The 22,632-nt window shown below is 40.8% G+C and overlaps 3 protein-coding genes across 8 annotated transcripts in view; 1 reads left to right on the top strand and 2 right to left on the bottom strand.

The window, feature by feature from the left end:
* pdlim7 (PDZ and LIM domain 7) overlaps positions 1–13,183 on the bottom strand; it is a 33,161-nt gene extending 19,978 nt beyond the window's left edge. For 2 of the 3 annotated variants that reach the window (XM_020082672.2, XM_069531563.1), the window contains exons 1-3: positions 13,022–13,183; positions 10,650–10,748; positions 1,746–1,897 (exon numbers count right to left, since the gene is read on the bottom strand). In XM_020082672.2, coding sequence (XP_019938231.1) covers positions 1,746–1,897; positions 10,650–10,748; positions 13,022–13,051 — 281 coding nt within the window. In that variant the 5' untranslated portion in view covers positions 13,052–13,183. Of the gene's footprint in view, positions 1–1,745; positions 1,898–10,649; positions 10,749–11,474; positions 11,615–13,021 lie in introns of those variants that run through there. The other variant, XM_020082681.2, reaches the window with a different exon arrangement.
* A 1,466-nt stretch (positions 13,184–14,649) lies between these two features.
* cltb (clathrin, light chain B) lies at positions 14,650–19,785 on the top strand. Of its 4 annotated transcripts, XM_020082809.2 has the most exons (7): positions 14,650–15,131; positions 15,714–15,760; positions 15,980–16,097; positions 16,729–16,840; positions 17,295–17,315; positions 17,737–17,790; positions 18,099–19,785. In XM_020082809.2, exons 1-7 carry the CDS (start codon positions 14,948–14,950, stop codon positions 18,268–18,270), a joined length of 708 nt encoding a protein of 235 aa, XP_019938368.1. In that variant the 5' UTR covers positions 14,650–14,947; the 3' UTR covers positions 18,271–19,785. The 4 variants fall into 4 exon arrangements, with proteins under 4 accessions (XP_019938368.1, XP_019938376.1, XP_019938384.1 ...); XM_020082817.2 differs by lacking the exon at positions 17,295–17,315; XM_020082825.2 differs by lacking the exon at positions 17,737–17,790.
* Positions 19,786–19,833: 48 nt separating this feature from the next.
* On the bottom strand, positions 19,834–21,618 carry higd2a (HIG1 hypoxia inducible domain family, member 2A). Its single transcript, XM_020082842.2, has 2 exons — positions 21,398–21,618; positions 19,834–20,381 (listed from the first exon to the last, which is right to left on the bottom strand). Exons 1-2 carry the CDS (start codon positions 21,570–21,572, stop codon positions 20,215–20,217), a joined length of 342 nt encoding a protein of 113 aa, XP_019938401.1. The 5' UTR covers positions 21,573–21,618; the 3' UTR covers positions 19,834–20,214.
* Between the last annotated feature and the right edge of the window lie 1,014 nt (positions 21,619–22,632).

Below are 22,632 nucleotides of genomic sequence, written 5' to 3'. Positions count from 1 at the left end.
TTAATAAAAATATTTTGAAAAACGAAACATGAAGTGGTAGATCGGTTGGATTTAGTGACGCGCGCGGAGAAATCCACACTGTATGAATGAGGGAGGAGGAGACCACTGCTGACATTCACCGGGATCTCTCTCTAAATCTGAGACTATTTCATTTTTCGTTCTGGCTCCGTTTTCATCTGGAAAGTAATACAAAAAAGACATGTGGCTGTTCTGACTTGACAAACCAAGTGAACAAAGCACATTTGTCAGGAACTTAACAGCTGAGTCTCTTGGCAGGCGACTACAAAATGAACTGGATGTGAAAATAGCTCAGTTACAGCTGTGATCACAACCTCTACACTTATGAGTATCACAGAATCAAAATGAGTCCCATGACAGCAGCGAGGCACATCTTTATTACTTAGCGAGTCAATAGCTTCTCGTTTTCCAAAGGCTTTGGGCTCTTGGATGGTTATGTTCTGTGTTTCTCTGGGAGGGGAATCTTTTCCTTATAATTAAGCCACCGATGAAACATTTGGCTTGTAGTCTACTGAGATACTTTATCAGTCAGGAATTTCTGGCAGCTGTTATGTGAGCAGGTATGAAGGTTATCCAGTGAGAATTAAATTAACTCTAGCAAAATTAGAAAATAGATTTTTCTGGCTCACACTTAACAGCAGAGTGTTTTAATCTGAAGAAAAAGGTTCTCTAATATCATTATAAAGCTAAAGTATAGGTTCCCTTGTGTTCCTGTGTAAAAAGTATTAGACCTGATCATAGGCCAATGGTATAACATGACAGCAGTCGGCCTGCAGACTATTTCACTATTTAACTGCTGTTTTTGCTTCTTAAGGGCTGAAAAGGATGAAATATTACTGTAATACTGAGCTAGAAAAAAAGTTAGACTTTGCAGCTCCACAGAATCCCATTATTACTTTAATAAATAAAAATGTCGAGAAGTTTTAAACCTGATCTCGATTTGAACTGGTGTCAAGAGACACACAGTGATGAAACATAGGAATATTTGCTTTGTTTAATACACATATGACTGCCAAATTACCGCTCTTTAACTAGTTAAAATGTAGGCCTACAAGCACAACACCGGGTTAATATGTGCACTTGTCTCATGAGTGTGGTTCCAATTGCAAAATGCACTGCAATTTGTTTTAACCAGGCACCGCCCAGCAAGACTTTGGCAGGCGTTTGTACAATAAGAGCATATTATAAACAGAAGACCCAGCACAGACCTTAATATGCTTTGCACTCTTACAGTTCAGTGGATCAAATTTGTACACAGAGAGCAAAAAAAATAAATGGCTGTGGAATCGGGAATGAACTTTATGAAAAGCTATAGGTCAGATTCCATTCAAATTTGTTCAGTGGTTTTTGAAACACCCTGTTTACTTCTGTAGTAGACAAAGAGACAAACAGGATTAAAAAACTAAAAACCTCCCCTGCAGACATATTAAGTTTTTGAAAGGAAATTTTCTGGCACAGTTTTGACTCATGAACAGAATTTTGAACCAGATCCAAATCTAAAACTAATGCAAGCATCAGGACAGTAAAATAATGGAAAGTGCAGGATGGTAACTCATATGTATTTTGCAACTATCTGTCATACTGGGCTGAAACTCAAGGACATTATGCCATCTCATTTTTCTCAAAGTAAGAAAAAAGGAGGACGTGTGCTTTGTGGTGATTTATGCTGCTGACCAAGATAAAACTGGAGGTTTGTAGAATCATTCAGGCACCACCAGGTGACTTACTTGCTGAGAGTTAGGGTGAGGGAGTCTGTCGCTGCTCTAATCTGGTTTTGCGCCTCCACATGGGTCATGTCCTCTGCGTTGGTCTCGCCAATGGACACCACCCAGTCTCCGACACCGACACCAGCATGAGCAGCCTTCCCGCCCGGGGTCAGCTGGAGGGACAGAAAACAGAAACCAGATGTTAGGGAGATGTGTTTGAGGAGGTGGATGTGGAGTGGTAAAAGCTCCAAGGGCAAAAGTATGATTTGAATTATAAAAATACACAGATGACGCTCGATGAATTGGTCAAAAACAAAAGTAGAACGCAAACCTCCAACAGTTCACCTTATGAAACCACATTTAAATTCACCAGATCAGGAAAGTTATTTGGACCCGCACCAAATTGCCCACACTCATAATTATCAGTCCCCTAAACATAAATTATTTCCTGAGAAATCAATGAAACTTTCTCACAATGTCAGAGAAAGTAAAAAAGAATTACAGTTTCTTCCTGCCTTAAAAAAATATTTCAAAAAATAACTGTTGATGCTTTTCCTCCATTTCACTATTGTTTTTCTATCACCGTCAGTAATATATATAATGATATATTAAATACATATACATACATTAAAGAAGTATTAGAGATTTTTTTTAAACCAGACTTGAAAAACTGCATTACCAACCTTTATATCATACAGATAAGAGAAGCTCAAAACTAAAATAAAGATATCTAAAAACACACAGAAACATCTTGTCTGTTAACCGCACTTAATGATCAACTCAGGGAGTCTGCGTGTCTGGGTCTGACGGCCAGTCATGATATTTCCCTCAACACTACCAGGAACAGGCATTATATGTCATCATGATGTCATCAGTCATCAGCATATAATTTACTGCAGATGGAACTCATGAAAGCTGCAGACACAAACCATATGTTAACGCAGAGTCACATTGTTTACGGGAACAAAACATCCTGTTTTTTCTCCCCCAATAGAGACAGATAAGTCATTGACCTGTGTCACTGACATCATGACCTCATCCTCTCACACTGACACAGAATGCAGACGCACTGAGTCAGAGCGAAGGAGGGTGAGGTCTTGTGACACACGGGAAGAAGTCTGTACAGGTAATATTTTTTAATATGTGCATGTGTGACACTGTCTGCCATGAGCTCTAAATACACAAATATACACAGAGGCAATGCCACAGCGTGTTTAGTAAGGGCTTAGTCAGCTTGCCCATGCGGCTTCATAAAACTCGAGACTTGTGTCAAACTCTCAGATAACTGGAGTACAAAGTGTTTGGCATCAGATAAGGGAGCGAGCGCTGGGATTTCTGGCAAAAACCCTATTAGGATTAGTCTCTGATGTCACGGATCCCTGCAAATGTTAGCTCATCAAAAGCTCAGAGGACTCAGCGGTTCAATCAATAGTTTTCTGCCATGTTCAGCTAAGCTATCACACTTGCCACTTTGATTCTGCACATTAAACATAAACACTCGTGTGAGCGGGGAGGAAATGTGCTCTGTGAAAAAACGATGACGGTTCAGGCTGAGGGAAGCGACTCTGCGCCCCTAAAAGACGACTAAGTTGGAGGCTGCCTTGAATCAAAACACGGCAGAGATAAAAATAGGAGGGAATGCATTCCTCAGAGTCGATGCAGGCTACACTTATTTTACAGCCAAGCTCAAACACCACTTTAATTGCCTTTGATTTGCACTCACTGGAAGCAATTAGAAGGGTTAAAAAAGAAATAATTCCTCCACTTAAAAAGGAACTTCAGAGAGTTTTAACAGCTTCCACTGGAGGAAAACAACAACGATACAGACACGTGAAATATTCTGAAAAGGGGGGGGGGCACGGCCTGGCACAGTGCCAGCGAGGTTCACTACAGAAGAGCTGCCCCCTTTTTTATTAGCGCACTGGCTAGTAAAACTTGAGCACCTTGTCCATTTACAAAAACAGGACAATTATTGTGTGTTAGCTTTAAACAACGGAATATCCCATTAGTTTGAGCTACAGAAGCGCCATCGCAACCTCAAGGGAGCTGTTCTTGTTAAATGGTAACACAACAAAAAGTCTTTAATCTCCGTAAAAAAGTTAAGCACTTAAAATATTACCAGACAGTGCAGTAATAGATTCCCATGCCGGACAGAAAACAGCAGCATTTAATGAATTATCAAAGAAGTGTTTAATGAGAATTACACTTTGCAAAAACAGCTGGTTCAGGCTTATCTTGAAGTGGGGACTTTGATAAAACAGACAAGAATTAAAGAGAAAATCTGAAGAAATGAATGAAGGAAAAGTCTTTTATATGTTGTTGTACTGAATTTGAGGGATCACTGATCAAATCCCAATGAACATATGAGATTGTAAAGCAACTGCTTGCATCAAAAACAAGAAATTAATAAACATCTTTTATTGAAGAATGGTGTCATCTCTCCAGTAGAGCTTCACTGACTTGCAGAATAACTGAAGCAGCCCTGGAGGCTCATGGCCTATCTCGTCATCTAACATTTTACTAGCTTGTTGACAGCTAATGCAAAGGTGGAAAAGAAAGGTATAAGAAGCCAGAGAGACTGGAGATTGTATATGTACATGTGTGTGTCTGTGTGAGTTGAGTTACTGATGGACACAAACACCTGTGCTCCTGGCTCAGGTTCAGAGCGCAGCTGCTCCCTCACTTGAGAAGGCAGCAGTTAAAGTTGCTGCGCTCAGTCCTTTGGTTGGTAGGGGGGCCCGCAGAAACCTTACACCTCCCCCAGCAGTTTGTCAATACAGCGAAGGACAGTGGAAAACATGTTCTTGAATGCAACGCGCCGTGTTAGACCTCTCAACAACCACACAGAATATGAAGGTGCAGCCGTGATGTATGATAACATCTCGTAGAGGAGTCAGCTCCTCTGGTGCACGTAAAGAACTGAGACACAGCCACATCCTGTCATGAAATATTTTGTGCAAATGTGATGTGGACCTCACTTAACACCGATGCCGTTTCGTCTGTACAACCAAATTCAGAACCACAGGGTTACCTTCTTAGCCTGTTTCAAAGCTTTTTGGCAGAGCGCAGCAGCAGGGCTGCTCTGGTGAGCTCATATTTCAAAGACTTCGTCAACCTTTCAAAACACAACATCTTGAATTCACTTCTGAAGTGATTCTGTGACTGTCCCTACAGGTGAGCCTGGGCCTTATACCCGCTCTCAGCTGGATTCTCTTCTCTTTGGTGGAACCAATAACGCACCAGAGTTTATCTACAGCTGTGGATATACTGAACATGTAACTCTGCACCAGCTCACTTTTATTCTTTCCATGGCTATTTGGGGGCTGAGAGACAGTCTGTCCTAACATCACTCACACAGCACAGCTGATGCAAAGCCATAAATATCCCTCTGAGAAATGGAAAGCCAAACCTGCAAGCATGTGGTTGCCCCGTAACGACTGCAGTGGAACACCTAGCACTAACTCACCTTAAAACAGTGCTGCACTGATCACAACATGAGGCGTTCATGCTTAAAGAGCCACAGAAGAAAAGCTCCCTGCAGGCAATCCATCAGTAGAGGACTGAATTATTAATTCACCCCTCTAACAACAAGGCCTCTTTTCCCTGAGTTTGCATGTGTGTGAGTGATGCTTAAGAGTACACCACTGATGAAGCAACAGATGGCTTGGCATGTCAAGACAAAGGCACAGACAAACATAGACAAGACTCACTGACACATCCAGCTGTGGTGGCGGTGAGAGGTTCACAAATCTCCCTGCTCGCCTATTGACATGACATCATCTACAATTTCCTCCCAACATTTGATTTCAGTGGCGTTCCTCGTGCTTGTCGACACAAACCAGATGGTGCTCAGGAGGCTCTGTTATAGTGTCATAATGTTTATGGAAACACAGTGGCACAAGATCTGGGGCAGATATATGGAGGAAGTCCTTAGAGGGGCTTTTAAGGCTGCCCACACCCCCACAGACTGTGGCACATTCAACTGAAACAGAGTTACGACGAAATCTTGCTTCCTAAATGTTATGCCTTTCCTGTTGAAACAGGACGTTGGCGCATGTGAAGAGATATGCAGTTTTACTTAGGAGGGCCACTGTCCTCTCAAAAAAAAAAAAGATATCAAAAACAAGAAGGTCGGTTGGAAAAGGGTGAAAGGCCGCGTGATCAAACTCACAACAACTCAACAGTTGTTGAGAGATTTTCAGAGGTCAGCTTTCATAAGTGGAGAGGCTTGTGTGACAGGGACCTATTGGACAAATGTTTAACCCTTGTTTGACCCATTTATGTGAGACGGCTCTCAGGGGATAATCTGTTCACACACTCGAGACTATAGTTCTACCAACTATTACTGTCAGTACACAACCGTTAGATGTGAATTTTCCTCTATTCAGTCAGTGACTTGGTTGAAAGGGGATTTTACTAGCCATGATTATAATCAAGGGCGTCACTGTGGGTTGAACATTGGGGGGGTTAAGGTCAAATGGCATGATCAAATACTGCTAAATTATTATAAACTAAGGAACTAACTAAGGAATAATCGCTCGATCTACTTTAGCAATAAATACAATTTTTACGTCATACTCTTCAGATTATACCAACTAGCTAGTAGCCAAAGTATTAACCTTGCTCATGCTGCGAATCAAATTGAATCAAGAAAACCAACCACTGTATAATGTTCCTATAACAGTCAACACTTTTTATTCAGTGTGAATACTGGGGGGGGGGTTGTGCAGGCCGGTTTTGATTATGTGGGGAGTGGGGGAGGGGGTTACAACACACCACCATAAATTATGTCCTAGGTCCTACTCTTTCTTGGAAAACATCTGTATAATGTCGACTGTTCCTTGGGGGGGAATTCATTATGTCTCAGAAAATAATATTGTTAATATCATCAGGGTTATTTAAGCTTAGATTCGCACACAAACAACACATTTATAAGATAAGGCTTTTATTAAAAACTGGAAGTGAGGAATTCAGAAGATGTGGTTCTTGGTCCAGTGTTTTAGAAAAGAGGTTCCTAAACTTTTCAGCGCATGACTTCCCAAAATGCTATGCCAGACTAGCGACCCCTGTTATCCCGAGGAAATCCTGTTTTGCTGTAAACGGAACTGCTGTAGCTGATGCTGTTGTTAATCGCGTCATGACTGACGAAGGAGAAAAAAAAGTATTTTTCAGAGTTTTATCAACTATGGTTAAATATGCTATTTCAAATTGTATTTGATATAGAGATCATTTTGCAACCCTCCTTGGGAACCACTGTTTTAGAAAGCAACTCCTACTGGGAAGAAAAAGTGATAATATCATAGTCTGTGCTGTTTCAAGTCTGACCACTTTTGATTTTTATTTTAAATATAATTCAAATGCTGGTAACAAAATGCTGTTGTTTGTTCACCAAAGCACAATGGCATCCAACTCATGTTCAAACATGACATAGAGATGGAGCTAACAAAGTGAAGTATGCTGATATGCAGGGCTGTGACTACTATCACTGCGTCAGTCTGAAAAGGAATGACGTTTGAGTTAAACAGAGAAAGGTGCTTTTTCTTGATTCATCTATTGTAGTTTTCCTTTTTCCTTCATGGGATGAGGAATGGCCCTTTTCAGGTTATAAGTTCTAAAACATCCACTAAAACTTAAATGACAAAAGGAAATTTCAAAGGAAGAATGATACTAAAAACTGTCAAATAAATGTTATCAACATATTTTTTCAGTTAATAAATGGGTCTATTCATGTAATGCTGGGTTAAACATTTATTTTTCCTTTCACAGTGACTTAATGGTTTGTCTTGGCCTCATCTCCATTCCTCTGAAAATCACTGGAAAAGTATTCCAGAGGGATTTGGGGGAGTCGATCATATGGACGAGAAAAGTGAGTGTGGAAGACGTATTCGACACAGACAGGAGACAAGAGGATAGTTTGCTGGCAGCGACGGGGTGGATACAGGAAAAATCTCAGGAATGCTGAGAAAGCGTAGCTTTCCAGGCTCGCAGACAGAGGAGGAAGGAAACATGAGCATTCATAGACCATGGAAACCATTTACTAAAACACACACACACACACACTCACAGGAGGTAACAAGTCACAGACCCCAAACTGTCCAAATTAATACAAGATGATCAAAATCCCCAGTTACAAGAACTTCAAATACAAGGAAAATAATTAAAAATTAAGTCACCGATTGTGTCACAATGAGACGAAACCCAGACTCTTTAAATAATAATGATCACTAAATAAATCCACTCTAAAACCACACTAATTATCATGTAATCTTAACAAAAACACTCAAATCATTGATCTTTATCACTAAAAGTTATCACTAACAATCTCTTTGCCTCACAGCATTTTACTGAGGCTTTTGTCCTGTCACTCCACATGTTCGTCATTGTGTAATCGCTTTTGGCGAACTGTCTGGGGCTGAGATACTTATCTCATCAGCTACAAGCCAGTAAAGAAAAAAGACCACCCACTAAATTCATCCAATCCAAGCCCAGCGAGTGCACGCCTGACTTTTCTTCCTGTTACTAAGGGATACTGTATATCTTAGAGGTTTACATCCCCTTGTTGGGCTGTTTTCATCCTCTGCGACTGTGTGATTCACTGTCGAGGCTTTTATGACAACCTAGAGGCGGGCCAACAGCCTCTGAAAGGTAAAGAGAGAAACCCTGTCACATCTTTATAACTCCTGGACCCCGAGGCTGCACGGACTGCTGGAACAAGCCACAGAGATATTAGCCACTGACCAGTTGTTAAGGCTCCAGTCATAGAAATATGCTTCTTTTTTACAGATCGTGAGCAACAATAAATCTTACACCATGCTGCTTTGACTAACCTGCACAACGTGAAAACTATATCACCTCCATCAGGGAGATGATGTCATCTGCATTTGTTTGTTTGTTACCATGATTACACAAAAATGGATGGATGAATGGATCAATTCCCACGACACTAGGTGGAAGGAAGCAAGTGTGGGTCAGGGCAGAACCCATTACATGTTATTGGAGATCTGGTTCAGGGGGGGTTTCAATATTTTTTTCCCATTTTCTTCATCATTAGGAGATTTTTACATTTTGAGACATTTTCATTGACGTCTCAGAGAGTAATTCATGATCTTGATGAAAAGAAATTGCGCGTTTTGGAGCAGATCCCAAAGATATCTGGATCTAGTGAATTTAAATGAGTTTGGTAAGCAGACTGCTGGGCCTCATGAAGGTATATGCACCGAGTGCCCTTCCAGTTTCTCTCAGTGAGTGAACTCATCAGCATACACTGCGTACCTGGATTGCAGAAAAACTGGCCTCTAGCACAGGCTGATTAATCAGGATAATTCAACTACGACTAATGACTCACCCACTGACGTTTCACCTACAGTACACCTTGCCGCGTCTGGATGGAAATTCCTGTAAGTCAGCTACTATGTCCAACTGAAAACCCCTGTTTCATTTTGGGCCCATTTGTCAAATGAAGTTTGTTGTTTTATGGGAAGAAGAAAATGTTTCTTGTCATGAATCCAAGGAAAACATTGTGTTTCTGACTGCTGTGCCTGCCAGAGAGCAGAACAGATACGGGACGTGTACTGACAAGGCAGGTGATAACTGCTGCCCTCACCACAGGATTACACACACACACAGCTCAGTGTGATGCTACTTACAACACCTTGTATACTCTGAACACAAAACTAACCCAAGCAGCTCACAATAGTTCATCATTTTATCGCTGCTTTTCATCTTTATAACCAGGGCTGGGCAATAAAACACAATCAATCATTATCGCAATATGGGTTTCATCAATAGCAACACAACAAAGGCTCATTACATACTGATACATTTCTTAGGCATTGTTCAATCACAATAAGGAGATATAAGATAAGTGATAACCCTCAGTAAAATGTTTGTGAAATGTTTTGCTGTTTATTAAGTGTTTGTCATTCTTTGCTCATAGAGAAGAATCTAAAACCGCAACCTTCTCCCAGGAGCAAACATTTATTGTGATAACTACTGATCAACTGGTATGACATTTTTTATTTTGATATGATTTGTATCTGTATATCGCCCAGGCCTGATAATAACTGTGTGACTGTGTAAGAAACAAAGGATAGCGAGCACAGCTACAGTGTTTGAATGACTGTGGGGTAACCTTGTCTGGCTAAGACCAAGACCGACCCACATTTAGTTTCCAATTAACACCCAATTATCTCTGAAATAGGTCATGGCAAATATTTAACAGAATTAATAAATGCAAATCAGTTTAACATTTATAGATCACACTAGCCTCTAAGGTAGCAATATAACAATGCCAATGGAGAATGAGTGCTTGATCAAATGCCAGAACTGTGTGTGCAATAGCTGGCAGCAACGTTGGAATGATTTTTCTGTCTGCGCATGTGTGTGCGACTGCAAGTGTGAGGCTGTGTGTTTGTCAGGCAAAGCAGCACTGCACTTATAAGGCCTGGAAAGTGGGGTTGCTGCTCTCTTCAATAGCAATGTTAGTTTATAGAGTTATTTGACAATGCATTCAGTGAAAAGGCAGTGACCGAACATGGAGAGTAAGACAGCAGTGGAAAAAACAAATGACAGCCAGTCTCTGTGACCTGAGAATGATGTCACTGCAAAGGTGCTGCTTGTTAAGGCTGACTTGATAAGGTTGGTATACACAGCATAAAATGTGAGTGATAGGAAAATGACCATCAGTCTGCAGACAAAACCCTTTTACTATACAAATGAAAGATGACCGCGCTCAGACAGGGTTATTATGTGGTGGACGAGCTTGTATTGAACACTGTTCAAAGACTTTTGAATAAGCTATAGCTTTCACACAGAAGCTTTTATGAACATAAAGGACTCTGCTGGATGATCTTCAACGCTAATCTTCCTTAAGGTGTGGAGGCCGCAGTGATGAAGTTGACACCCATAACAAAACAAGTTTCTTACCCTTGACACGGTGAGGGGCATGCTGAAGTCCTTGCCGCCCTGCAGCCTGAAGCCCCAAGGCGCTGGACCGCTGAGGGTCACCGAGTATACATTCATAGCCTTGAGGGAGAGAAAGGAGGAAACTGTGTGTTAATTATGCCAAAAGTATCAATATTACAAGAAATACGCCTAACTGCTAGATGTCTCCAACACAAACGTGTCCTGTTTTAAGAATAACCACGTTGCATTAATAGATTAAAGGCGTCCTTTGGCAGAAATAATCAATTTCACTCTGAGACGGGATATTTGCATAGAGTACAAGACAATGAAATACCAGCGGTGCTGCTGGGACACAACATTCTAACATTTATCAACACGCTAACTAATAGGTTGTCATCCCTTGCATCATAACGTGGGGAGAGCATTTACACCAAGGCACCAGTTCAGAGTGGAGCAAAGTGTGCTACCATGAAAATGAGCGCTGTAGGAAACATCTGCATCGTAAATCACCTGGACAAACAGTGATATTCAACAATTATTTATAATCAAACATGGGCCCACTTTCCCAAAACATACAAATGTGCTATATTTTCTATAACTGTGCAACCATGAAAACCCACCAGAGCCACTTATTGACAGCGGATGGCATGGCACTAAATAACCAGGTAATTTTAAGAACCCGGAGGCAACTTGAGACACAGGGCTACGTCACTTGCCCTTATGGCTGTACTACTGACCCCTGTACCTGCAGCCTGACTCCTCCCGCCCCAGCCCTACCAGGTGTCAGTCACTGCTCCTCATGACACGCTGCCAGCAAACCCTTAGATGCCACCACGCGAAACCTACCTTGTCCTCAAGGGCAGGCCACTAGCCCAAACCTGGGAGATAGCAAGGACAGAGTCAGTAAGCTAGGGCAAGCAGATTCCCTCTAAGTTGGCAAACCCTGCTTTCCCCCGAACAGCGTCTGTGACACAGGCAAGCCCTAGCCTCCCTCGCTCCTCAGAGGCTATATAAGGAATGTAAAACTACACCAAACTATTTCAGCCCAACACCCACATGAGTCACAGAGCGCAGGGGTGGGGTGGGGATAGGGGGGGGCCGAGGAGGACGGAGAAGAGGTAACGTCAACCACCCCTACATTCTGGCAAAAGCTTACGACATAGAAGCAAATGGATATATGGAGGCTGTAGGAATAAAGTTCACATGAGAGGCAGCAGACAGACACAGCTGAAGTAAAGCAATACGGACATCTACGTTCTCTGTGGAGACCATGAAACACAGAGCAACCACACCAGCAGTTATTTCAGATTAACATCAAATTACCTCACTTAACAAGGAAAATGTAAAATAACAAAGGGACGAGGTTATAACTCATTGAGGGCGAAAAAGGGGGAAATGGTTCTTGTCTTAAATGCTGTAAAAGCGACCAGCCAAGCACCTCAAATGATCCCATCCATAAAACCTGCAAAACCTAACACAAAATGCACTTTGGTCAAAACTTTCCAGAGCATATAAGCAACAGCGTTCATTAGAGAAACTTGGACTAGTTTACTGTCATTATGCTGAACCATGTGTTAAGTCCAGGAAAAAAAGAAAATCTGTTATAAAATTAGACTGCAAGAGAGAATAAAAACAAAACAAAAAACAATAGTGGCAACAGATAATGGAAGTTATGTCACTTGTGTCAACAGTATTTACATGGACTATAATTAGATAATAGAAGTAACAGCATGCGTGGATGTATTTTAGTTAATTTGAAATACTACTCTGTGTAAGCAAGTGGAGAAATCATGAGTTAAAGTTGTAAAGATAAATACACTGCTATGTTGTGTATGTATGTTATTAATTCAAGTGACGTTATCCCTGCTTATGGTCTGGCTATTTATAAACCCCACCGGTGTCCCTATGCTGATTCTATAGGAACTTTGTAATGGAGGTGCTGAATAGTTCACCACCCTCTAATACACTGAATTGCACCATTCTTTATTTCCTGGCCGGCAGCAGGCTGCACAATTATTAGCTTAGGTAGTTTTCTTCTAAATGACTCCAGCGTGTCCAAGACAATAATCAGCAACAGGTAATTAAAGGCCACGGTGAGAGCAGAGAATCCGCGGCATTACAGCCCAAAGCCTGAAATATGAACAGCCAACACAACAGAGGACGAAGAAGCAGGAGAAGGAGATCAGAAAAAACACAAAGTGTGGGCTGTAACAAAGCAGTAGCGCTTCAGATGAGGCAGCCAACGCTATAATCTGCACAGTGTGGAGCTCAGCACAGCCCATTCAATGACTCCCACTGAGGAGGAGAAAGTTGGCTTCAGACAGGAAAAAGTTACACTAACTCAGAGAGGAATGCAATTAAAACGCGTCGGAGCCAGCGAGGAGGGATCTTACCTCCGGTTCGTCCGTGTGTTCGCCGGACATCTCGACTCGATGCGCCGGAGAGGAGAAGAAGTCAGTGGGTAAGTTGCGGGCTAATTCTTGGACTTCCTTGAAGCCGCCGTGGATCCCTGGTGAGCAGCAGCCGCCCTCCCTCAAAGTCTCTTTTAGCTGAGCCCCGGAGGAAACGTCACAGGTCACATGACAGATCCGTCTCACTGTGGGAGTCAGAGGAGGCCTCACTCTGCAGACACTCCACTAACATAACATGTAATACTTTACCATGATCTCTGAAAGTTATAATACAATTACATGTAATACTTTACCATGATCTCTGAAAGTTATAATACAATAACATAATACTTTACCATGATCTCTGAAAGTTATAATACAATAACATGTAATACTTTACCATGATCTCTGAAAGTTATAATACAATTACATGTAATACTTTACCATGATCTCTGTAAGTTATAATACAATTACATGTAATACTTTACCATGATCTCTGTAAGTTATAATACAATAACATAATACTTTACCATGATCTCTGAAAGTTTTAATACAATAACATGTAATACTTTACCTTGATCTCTGTAAGTTATAATACAATTACATGTAATACTTTACCATGATCTCTGTAAGTTATAATACAATAACATGTAATACTTTACCATGATCTCTGTAAGTTATAATACAATTACATGTAATACTTTACCATGATCTCTGTAAGTTATAATACAATAACATGTAATACTTTACCATGATCTCTGAAAGTTATAATACAATAACATGTAATACTTTACCATGATCTCTGTAAGTTATAATACAATAACATAATACTTTACCATGATCTCTGAAAGTTTTAATACAATAACATGTAATACTTTAGCATGATCTCTGAAAGTTATAATACAATAACATGTAATACTTTACCATGATCTCTGTAAGTTATAATGAAGTAACATGTAATACTTTACCATGATCTCTGTAAGTTATAATACAATAACATGTAATACTTTACCATGATCTCTGAAAGTTATAATGAAGTAACATGTAATACTTTACCATGATCTCTGTAAGTTATAATATAATAACATGTAATACTTTACCATGATCTCTGTAAGTTATAATACAATAACATGTAATACTTTACCATGATTACCATTATTGTTGGAAGTTAGGTTACAGATATGTAATGACTTGTTCCTCATTTGTGTCTCTGCCATATTAGAATTGTACTACAATGCTACTGACAAAACTGGCACACATTATTTATCAGATTAAAATAAATATGCTAGTGGTAGTTTAACACTTCAATTTGTTTGCTGAGCTGCATTTCGTGAATAAGATGTGCAACATTGATTGTATTGTTTTTATTATCAGTAGCAGTAAGTAGTAGTAGTAGCAGTATGTAGTAGTAGTAGTAGCAGTAATACTAGTAGTAGTAGCAGTTGTAGAAGTAGTAGCAGTAAGTAGTAGTAGTCGTAGTAGCAGTAGTAGTAGTAGTAGTAGCATTAAGTAGTAGTAGCAGTAGTAGTAGTAGTAGTAGTAGCAGTAAGTAGTAGTAGTAGTAGTAGTAGTAGTAGTAGTAGTAGTAGTAGTAGTAGTAGAGGAAGAGTTGCAGCAGATGACCAGCAGATGGAGACACACCCCAACAAAAGGGAGCTGGCACCCTGTGGCGCTGCTCTGCTTCATCATCAGCAGAACAAGTGAAGAAAATCATGAATCATCAGTGAGGCCTCAGCTCGAAGCTGTCATTGTTTAATACAGACGACATTCCAGCCTGTGCTGCTTGAAATCCTTCATATCCGAGTGGGGATATTACATATCAAGTGTGTTTTTAATTGACGTTACCAGTCTGTTGGCCTGATCGTGGGGCTCTGACATTAGCTAGCTGAACCTCAGGCGCAGTGGAACTTGTAAACACTTTTGTGAAAGATGGCTGACAACGGAGCGCACCCGGCTGCTGAGGAGGACCCGGCCGCGGCTTTCCTGGCCCAACAGGAGAGCGAGATCGCGGGGATAGAGAACGACGGAGACGGGTTCGGGGCTCTGGAAGGAGCCAACGGCCACCAGCAGCAGCAGCAGCCGGCGCAGCCCGAGCCCCAGCCGGCCAGCTATGGTAAGTTTGTGCTAACCTCAGCCGCGGCTAGCAAGCAAACCAGCTAACTAAAGCTAAAGTAAAAGAGTTGGCCAACAGCGGCTCCTGCACCATATGTTTCTAACAACATCACTGGTTGATGCAGTCGTGTGGTTCAGTCCCTTTGCACTGTCCAGTCTGTTTATTGATTTAACTGAGGCAACATTAGCTGCGGTTCAGCTAGTTAGCATGGTGCGTTTGTTTGCATAGTGAGAGCTATAACGTTAATAAATGTCAGTGATTTACTTCATCCCGATCGTTGGAGATGTGAACCTGTGACCACCACCTTTTCAACACTGTGGTTACCACCATGTTTTATTAACGTGCAGCATTAGCATGGCTTAATGATGTTGGCTAGCTGTTTGCACTGTTCTGGAAAATCCAGTCCTGTGAAGTGACAACATCAGCAGTCAAACAGGTGCCGCTGCATTTTCTCAGTGTGACAGGATCAGATCCGACAGCGACGCTGTTAGAAGTTAGCCCAGGGGATCAGGAAGTTCGGCTAACTGAAGTCCAGATCAACATTCAATAACAGTAAACCTTGTTTTCTTATCACGATGTCAGACGGTTTCGATGACGAGTCTGCCACAGTGAATGGAGACATGTTTCAGGTGAGATCACACACACCTTCAACCTGTCTCTTACATTGTGTTAACCCCGTGTGTGTGTGTGTGTGTGTGTGTGTCAGTTTGATTCTGAATCTGAGCTCCATCAAACTATGTATTTCTCTCTCCCTGAGTTTGTCATATCGTGTGTGATGGATTTACTATCTACGCAGTATTTAGATCCCAAACCAGTTTATAATGGAGTCAATGTTTCTTGTCCTAAAGGAGTCTAATGGCCCGACAGACAGCTATGCAGCCATTGCCCAGGTGGACATTCAGAGACAAGAGCCCGAGAGTTTACGCAAATGGAGGGAGGAGCAGAAGACACGCCTTGAAGTGTTAGGTGAGCAAACATGGTTTCTCTGGGATGGTGATCATCCTGTTTAACGCACTGTCTTCTGGTCTTCAGTTAAAAGACACTGCCCGGTGCATCCCTGAGACAGAAAGACATGACCTCATCACCCCTGTGCTTGTCTCCCCACACAGGCTCCCTGTTAAACTTCATATTGATTTTAAAATTTTATTGCCCACTTTTAAGATCTTAAATGGCACTGCAACAAAGCACCTTCCAAATATATTGATCTGGAACAGGCTCTAGACTGCTCTGATCTGTGGATGGAATGAATTTCCCTCAAATGATTGATATCGACTGTTTTTACACTGACTTATCCTTTAAATAATTCTGTCTATTATTGTATTTTCTCTGCTCATGTTTTACTTTTATATTCTCATTGTTTCTTCTTTGTAAAGGACTTTGTAACATGCTTTCTGTATAAGTTATATTATTGTTAGCTGTATTATTAGCTGAAATGTGTCACTGTGACTTTGTCATTTTGTTGTGTTTATCCTTCCCCTTTAGCCTGGTTCAGCGTATCGAATTATGTGTCACTTAGGTCCACTTATGTTTTTGTTTTCCTCCTCTGTCTTTCCCTCTGCTGGCGACACTGTTCTCTTCCACTGCCTCCCTGACTCAGACTCCGCATCCAAGGCAGCAGAGGCAGAGTGGAGAGAGAAAGCCAAAAAGGAGCTGGAGGACTGGCATGTGCACCAGAACGAGCAGATGGAGAAGAACAAGGCCAACAACAGGTTAGTGTCTGACATGCCCCTTGTTAACATGCAGAGATGTAACAGTTGGATGGTCATTATGATGTGATGAGGCCATAATCGCTACAGGAACACTGTCATGTCAGCTTCACAATTCCAAGTGCTGTACTGGCAGATTGTAATGTTTCTCATTAGAAATCATTCAAAACGGTTTTGACTTTATATGTCGAGTCATCTGCACTGTGTGGCTACAGAAACAAGATTACAACAAGATTATTGTATCAGGTGAACTTTGAGATATTTTTAAACTTTAGTGTTTTGGGCGTAGAATCAAATGTCAGAGGGATTCTTCTAATGTAACTGCTTCATGTTTAAAATCATTGAAAGTATTGAAGATGAGATGTGTGTATGTTTTATTCTATACTTACAATATCTCAGCCTTTTTCTCCTTTTTCTTTACCGAGCTAACCGGTGCTTCTCTCACACTTTCCAACAGACTCTGTCCAAGTCTGGCACGGTATCACTCTGCATCTGTGGCTGTAGTGTTCGCTAGTTTCCTCGTCTGTTGCCTGTGAAAGTGCTGAGAAACAATCCTCTGATGAGATTTCAGTGTCCTGCTAAAAAAATGCATGGAAAAAGAAATAGGAAGCTTGCTACCTGGAAGGAATGCAAAGGGCAGAAAGCATCAGTGTGTCACTCAAATGTTTTTCCAAGCTTCTTTATTTGCTGCAGTGCATTACAGCTGTCCAGGCAGATTGTACTTACTCTGAGAGCAGTTTAAACTTTTTTACATTTTCATTTCCACCTCATTGGAATTGTTTCTCAGTCGCTAATCATTTTAATGCAGACCCTAACTTTTCTCTGCCTGTTGTTTGACACTGAACCTGTTCTCCTCTCTCCGTCTTTCCCCTGCTTTCTTGGCCTTGCCTGCGTACTAGGATTGCTGACAAGGCTTTCTACAAACAGCCCAACTCTGATGTTATAGGCTTTGTGTAGGTTTAGAGTTCTTACGCTTTTATAATGTTGTCTAATGCATGCCTGAATACTAAAAAATTATTTTTTTGGAAGGTTTCATTTCGTATTTCTTGCTTTTGAAATAAATATTGAACATGTGTCCATCAAAGTGTTTGATTGCTAGAAAGAAATGCATGAGGTCATTGTGGATCGTATGCACAGGGTTCACGTGATTGAAGTTTATGGTTGTGCACCATGTTTGGCTCAGATAAGATTTGCTGTTGTGGAAACTGAAAATCCCAGAAACTCATTCATGTCTTTTGCTCGTCTTCCCTCCGACCTGCAGAGCATCGGAGGAGGCTTTCCTGGCCGAGACTGACGGCGACAGCCCCGGATCGGAATGGGAGAGAGTAGCCCGTCTCTGTGACTTCAACCCCAAAACCAACAAACAGGCGAAGGATGTTTCTCGAATGCGTTCGGTCCTCATCTCTCTCAAACAGACGCCTCTAGTTCGCTAAAGAGGAGGTCGCAGGGAGAGTTGTCTTCTTCGAGAAACATTGCCTTTTTCAGTTTTAACCTCACTCCACACCACAAAGAGTTTGTACGCCCTTTTCCATAAGATTACTGGTATGTTTATAACCTTCTAAAAAAATTCTGCTTCTCTTGATGCCTGTTACATTGAAGTAATATACTCAGCCTCACTCTTCTGAGAGAAGACGGGCCGCTCCTTTAGCTGATCAGTTCTTTCACTGCTACTACTTAAGAAAATATTGTTACTGTAAGTTAAACATTTGACATTTTCCTTCCCTTTTAACTTATAAATTATTAGGTCAACTTTATTGCATGTCTCTGCCAATATTTTGGATGCACATGTTTTAGTAGTTTTTTAAAATTTGCATCACACTTATTGAGCACTGTTACAGATTAGATTGTAACCACTTATGCCTCTCATCAATGTAAAACCATGACTAATTCTTTGTTCACATTTGTTGTTGTAACCTAAATGAAGGTAGATTGCATATTTTTCTCTTTCACATACATGAGCTTGTGGCCTTTTTGATATTGCTCTTACTGCAGTTTGAGTTTTCAGCCAGAGGGACTTTCTCTTCAATTAGGCAACAAAACAAAAATATCATTCACAACCAAAGATCTCTTCTAATATCTAAATTATCCAGAATTCACGTGAGTAAACATTGCTTGCTAGTTCTCATCTCTCCGGTTTCTCTCAGCAGACGTTTTATGCACCATTTTGTGTCACACTTAATGTTTTATATTTTTTAAAACAGCAATCAATGAGGTGTGAGTTTCAACAGTGATGTCTGCACATTGTTTCACATGCTGCCTATTTGGATTTAACGAATACTGGAAAAGTGAATGTTAAAAGGGAACTGGAAAATAAAACAGTGGTGTAGGATCACCCTAAATTTATTTGTACTTCAATATTTACCGGCTAATGACTGTTGCCAAACAAAACACCCTGGAGGTCATCACTTGAATCAGTTTGTTCCGCTGAGAGGAGCTAAAATTACATGTGGCCCAATGCCAACATCTATCTGAACATTATGTCACTTCTGGACTGTGCTGCTGTGAAACTAAACATGTTTGATTCAATTTAAACACTTGCATTATGTTTTAAAAAAACACAATCATTGGACCAAAAGTGCAAATTTGCAAGTGCACAGGAGCAAGGCGTGTCTAGTTCTTATTCTTTGAAGGCAAGATGCATTTGTTTTATTTGCATGAGTCACACTTAGCTAGCCACCACAATGCCTCTGCATAGATAAGGTAACTCCACAAAGTGCTGTGTCATTCCTTATACTTTTTTTGGAGCCCTCCCTTCCCTATGACTTGAATGTGACATTAAACGTCCAAGAGTCTACAGTGGACGTTTAGACTGGGTCAGTCTTTGTCTAGAGTCCTAATGTTTTAATCAGCCAATCAAATAAAAACTTCACATTAAATCTCCCCTGTGATTTTTTTTTTAAATGATTTGTTTAATAAAGGTTGTTTAAGAAATAGAAGTCCCCAGACAACCGTTGTGAGTGTGATGTTTTATTGCAAAAAACACACAGGACACCAGGTTGAAAGGAACATTTATGTATCAGAAGAACGGCAGGTGTTGTATAGATCATTTCAGTGGCAAAACAAGAAGCAAGAAACCATTTATATTATTCATAATTTTTGCTTTAGTACTATTATAGCACAATTAAATAAAAAATCCTCCTTCCTCGGTCCGGTCAGAATCATATTGTAGTTAGTTTCTCCATAGTTATATTCTGATATAAATAATTTTGCCACCATGAGTTATTTTCAAACAACAATAAATACAATGTTGAAAACAGTACTTTGCTCAGTTCAGGCAGATATTATGATCAGTCCAGGTCTTAGCTGGATCTGGATCGTGTGCAAGTGCTGTGGTGGTAAATTGAAATCAATAATGGCACGAGGTGTGGAAGGGGTCTTCACTGCTTGGTTCTCAGAGCCGTGGATAAGACGCCAACAATAATGGCAAAGACAGTGAATCCCTGAGCAGCGATGCGGCCCCTCATCAGCAGCTGGGAATGCCTGGTATTCCCTTGTTGGAAGGAACGGAGACCAAATATCAGAGCTCCCGCTGTGGCCAAACAACCTGGAGACGAGACAGGAAGTGGCAGATTAAAGACAGAATCTGACGGAGCAATGTAAACGTACAGGACAGATGGTGAGCACCTACTGCAACTAATGCTGTCACATACAGGAGAAGATGGAGGCCTAACATACACTTATACACACATACACATGCACTGACCTTTGGTTCAACTGAAGTCTGTTCAGACACTTCTAATTAAAATAAAGAGCTAGTAGTCAGGTCTCAACAATAAAGGCTCATTTCACACAAATCGGTCTTGACTGGGAGCAGTTGTGAGACTAGAAATAGAAATACAATTAGCACCACAACCTACATCCAGTGCTGAGTGTTGCACACAAGTTTGATACGAATATATACGTAATTTCAAGTGAATATACAGGCTATATAAATATATACAGTTTATGTAAACGGATTATATATATATACAGTATAGTGGGTGTGCCTTCAACCCTTTACACGGAGCAACATGTACAGTATCCAACCTTTATATATAAAGCACCTTTCAAACAAATCAAATGTAATTGAATGCATTACAGGCGATGTTAAAAAAAAGTTAACTAATACTTTTACATAACAAAGCAATCAATAACAAGATAATGTTAGAAGATAATAAACACAAAAATAAAAAACATTATCATCATGCATTTAATAAATTATACCAAGAAAGTTAAGGGTCAATGAAGTGTAAAGATTAAAATATGTAAGGGTCACCACGGTTCCTTTGCATTTCTATAGAAGATGTGGATGTGCAGTATTTTGTTTTACAGATGTGCATTTGGTTCAATGTCAACCGTAGATTAGCTCGCAGCTATTTCAAGTATTTACAGATGCATCATTCAGCAGCTTAGCCACTTTCTCTGGTGTTAGCTCACGTTGTGCCAGATTCTTCCAGCCCTCAGCTGTGTGGGGCTGATTGTGGGGCTGATTGTGAGGTTGATTGATTGTGTGGTTGATTGTGTGGCTGGATCAGGATGAAGGACAGTGACTTGTGTAACTCTGCAGCTTGTGTAACTCACCTATGGGGACGAACGGGTTCTCTTTGGTTTTCCTCTCGAGCTTCTCTCTGAACGTCTCGTCTCGGGTCAGGTGGGACGGGTTGAATCCCTCAATGTGCGGGGGTCCATCATCGAGCCCGGACAGAGGAGCTTGAACTGTGTGTTCCGGAGCCGCTGGTGTCGTAGCTGCCGCCATGCTGCAGGAAACACTGTGAGCTGCGGAAGAGAGGGATTGAACTTCCGTTCACTTCACAATAAAAGCCCGGACACTTCAGACATGAGGAACGAGGAGTATATCACTGGCGTTGAGCGTGTGTCTCCTCCTGGTGTCTGCTGATGGCCATGTGTGGATAGTACACACACAACACTACAGCATCAGAGCATGAAAAAGAGACATCACATTTTATTTGGAGGATTAAAGTGCACCGCTCTGCATAAAACAACGAGTCTTCTTTGGCAGGGTCTTTTTTAAATGTTTTTATTAATGATAATGAATCATTAACCGGAGATGGCCCTATAACTTCAATGAAGCATGCTTAAACATTTATATTATTAGGAATTATTATCTATTCTAGGACTTGAAGTTAACAATGCATTTTCATATATATAAAGGTTTAAGGAAATATGAACTTCACAATAATTGTTGGAACTATTTGAATCTTGTGTCTAAATGTTATTGCATGACCAGAGTGTGATGGATGGGATAATACAAAAACAACAAACAAGTTTTCATAGTTCCAACAATTATTGTGTTGTTGATATTTCCTTAAACTTTCCTGAGAGCGGTTGTAAATTAATCCAGGCCTACGGACTGGGCTGAGCCCAGGCACAAAAATAAAAGTTGAGTAAATATTGGAAGAAAGTTCCTAGGGAACTGAACCCACCATTTACTGGGGCATTTTGTTTAATCGTAGAATCTTAGCTCTAAACAGGAAGTTTACTGATGATATTTTAATAGTGGTACAGGTCATAGTGTTTGCCTATGATTTGCCAAGCGATCACTTCTCTTACCACTGAGTGGCAGTATTGAATAAAATTGAGAGTTCCAACCAATACTGAAAATTCAGCCACATAACGAAAGACTGCACTGGCTTTTCTTTTTCATCTATGGTCAGATTCCAACACCCAAAGTTTCCTGTTGAGGTGTCATTGAATCCCCTCCAGCTTGCTCAGTTAGCGTGCAAGCTAAAATGAATGATACACAGACATTCAATGAAGAAACATTTCTCTAATAAAACTGATTGTACTTCACAGGC

This window comes from Paralichthys olivaceus, chromosome 9 (assembly GCF_024713975.1).
Source record: "Paralichthys olivaceus isolate ysfri-2021 chromosome 9, ASM2471397v2, whole genome shotgun sequence".
Classification (NCBI taxonomy): Eukaryota; Metazoa; Chordata; class Actinopteri; order Pleuronectiformes; family Paralichthyidae; genus Paralichthys; species Paralichthys olivaceus.
Note: the sequence above shows the minus strand (reverse complement) of the source record. Positions and strands in the feature narration are given on the sequence as shown.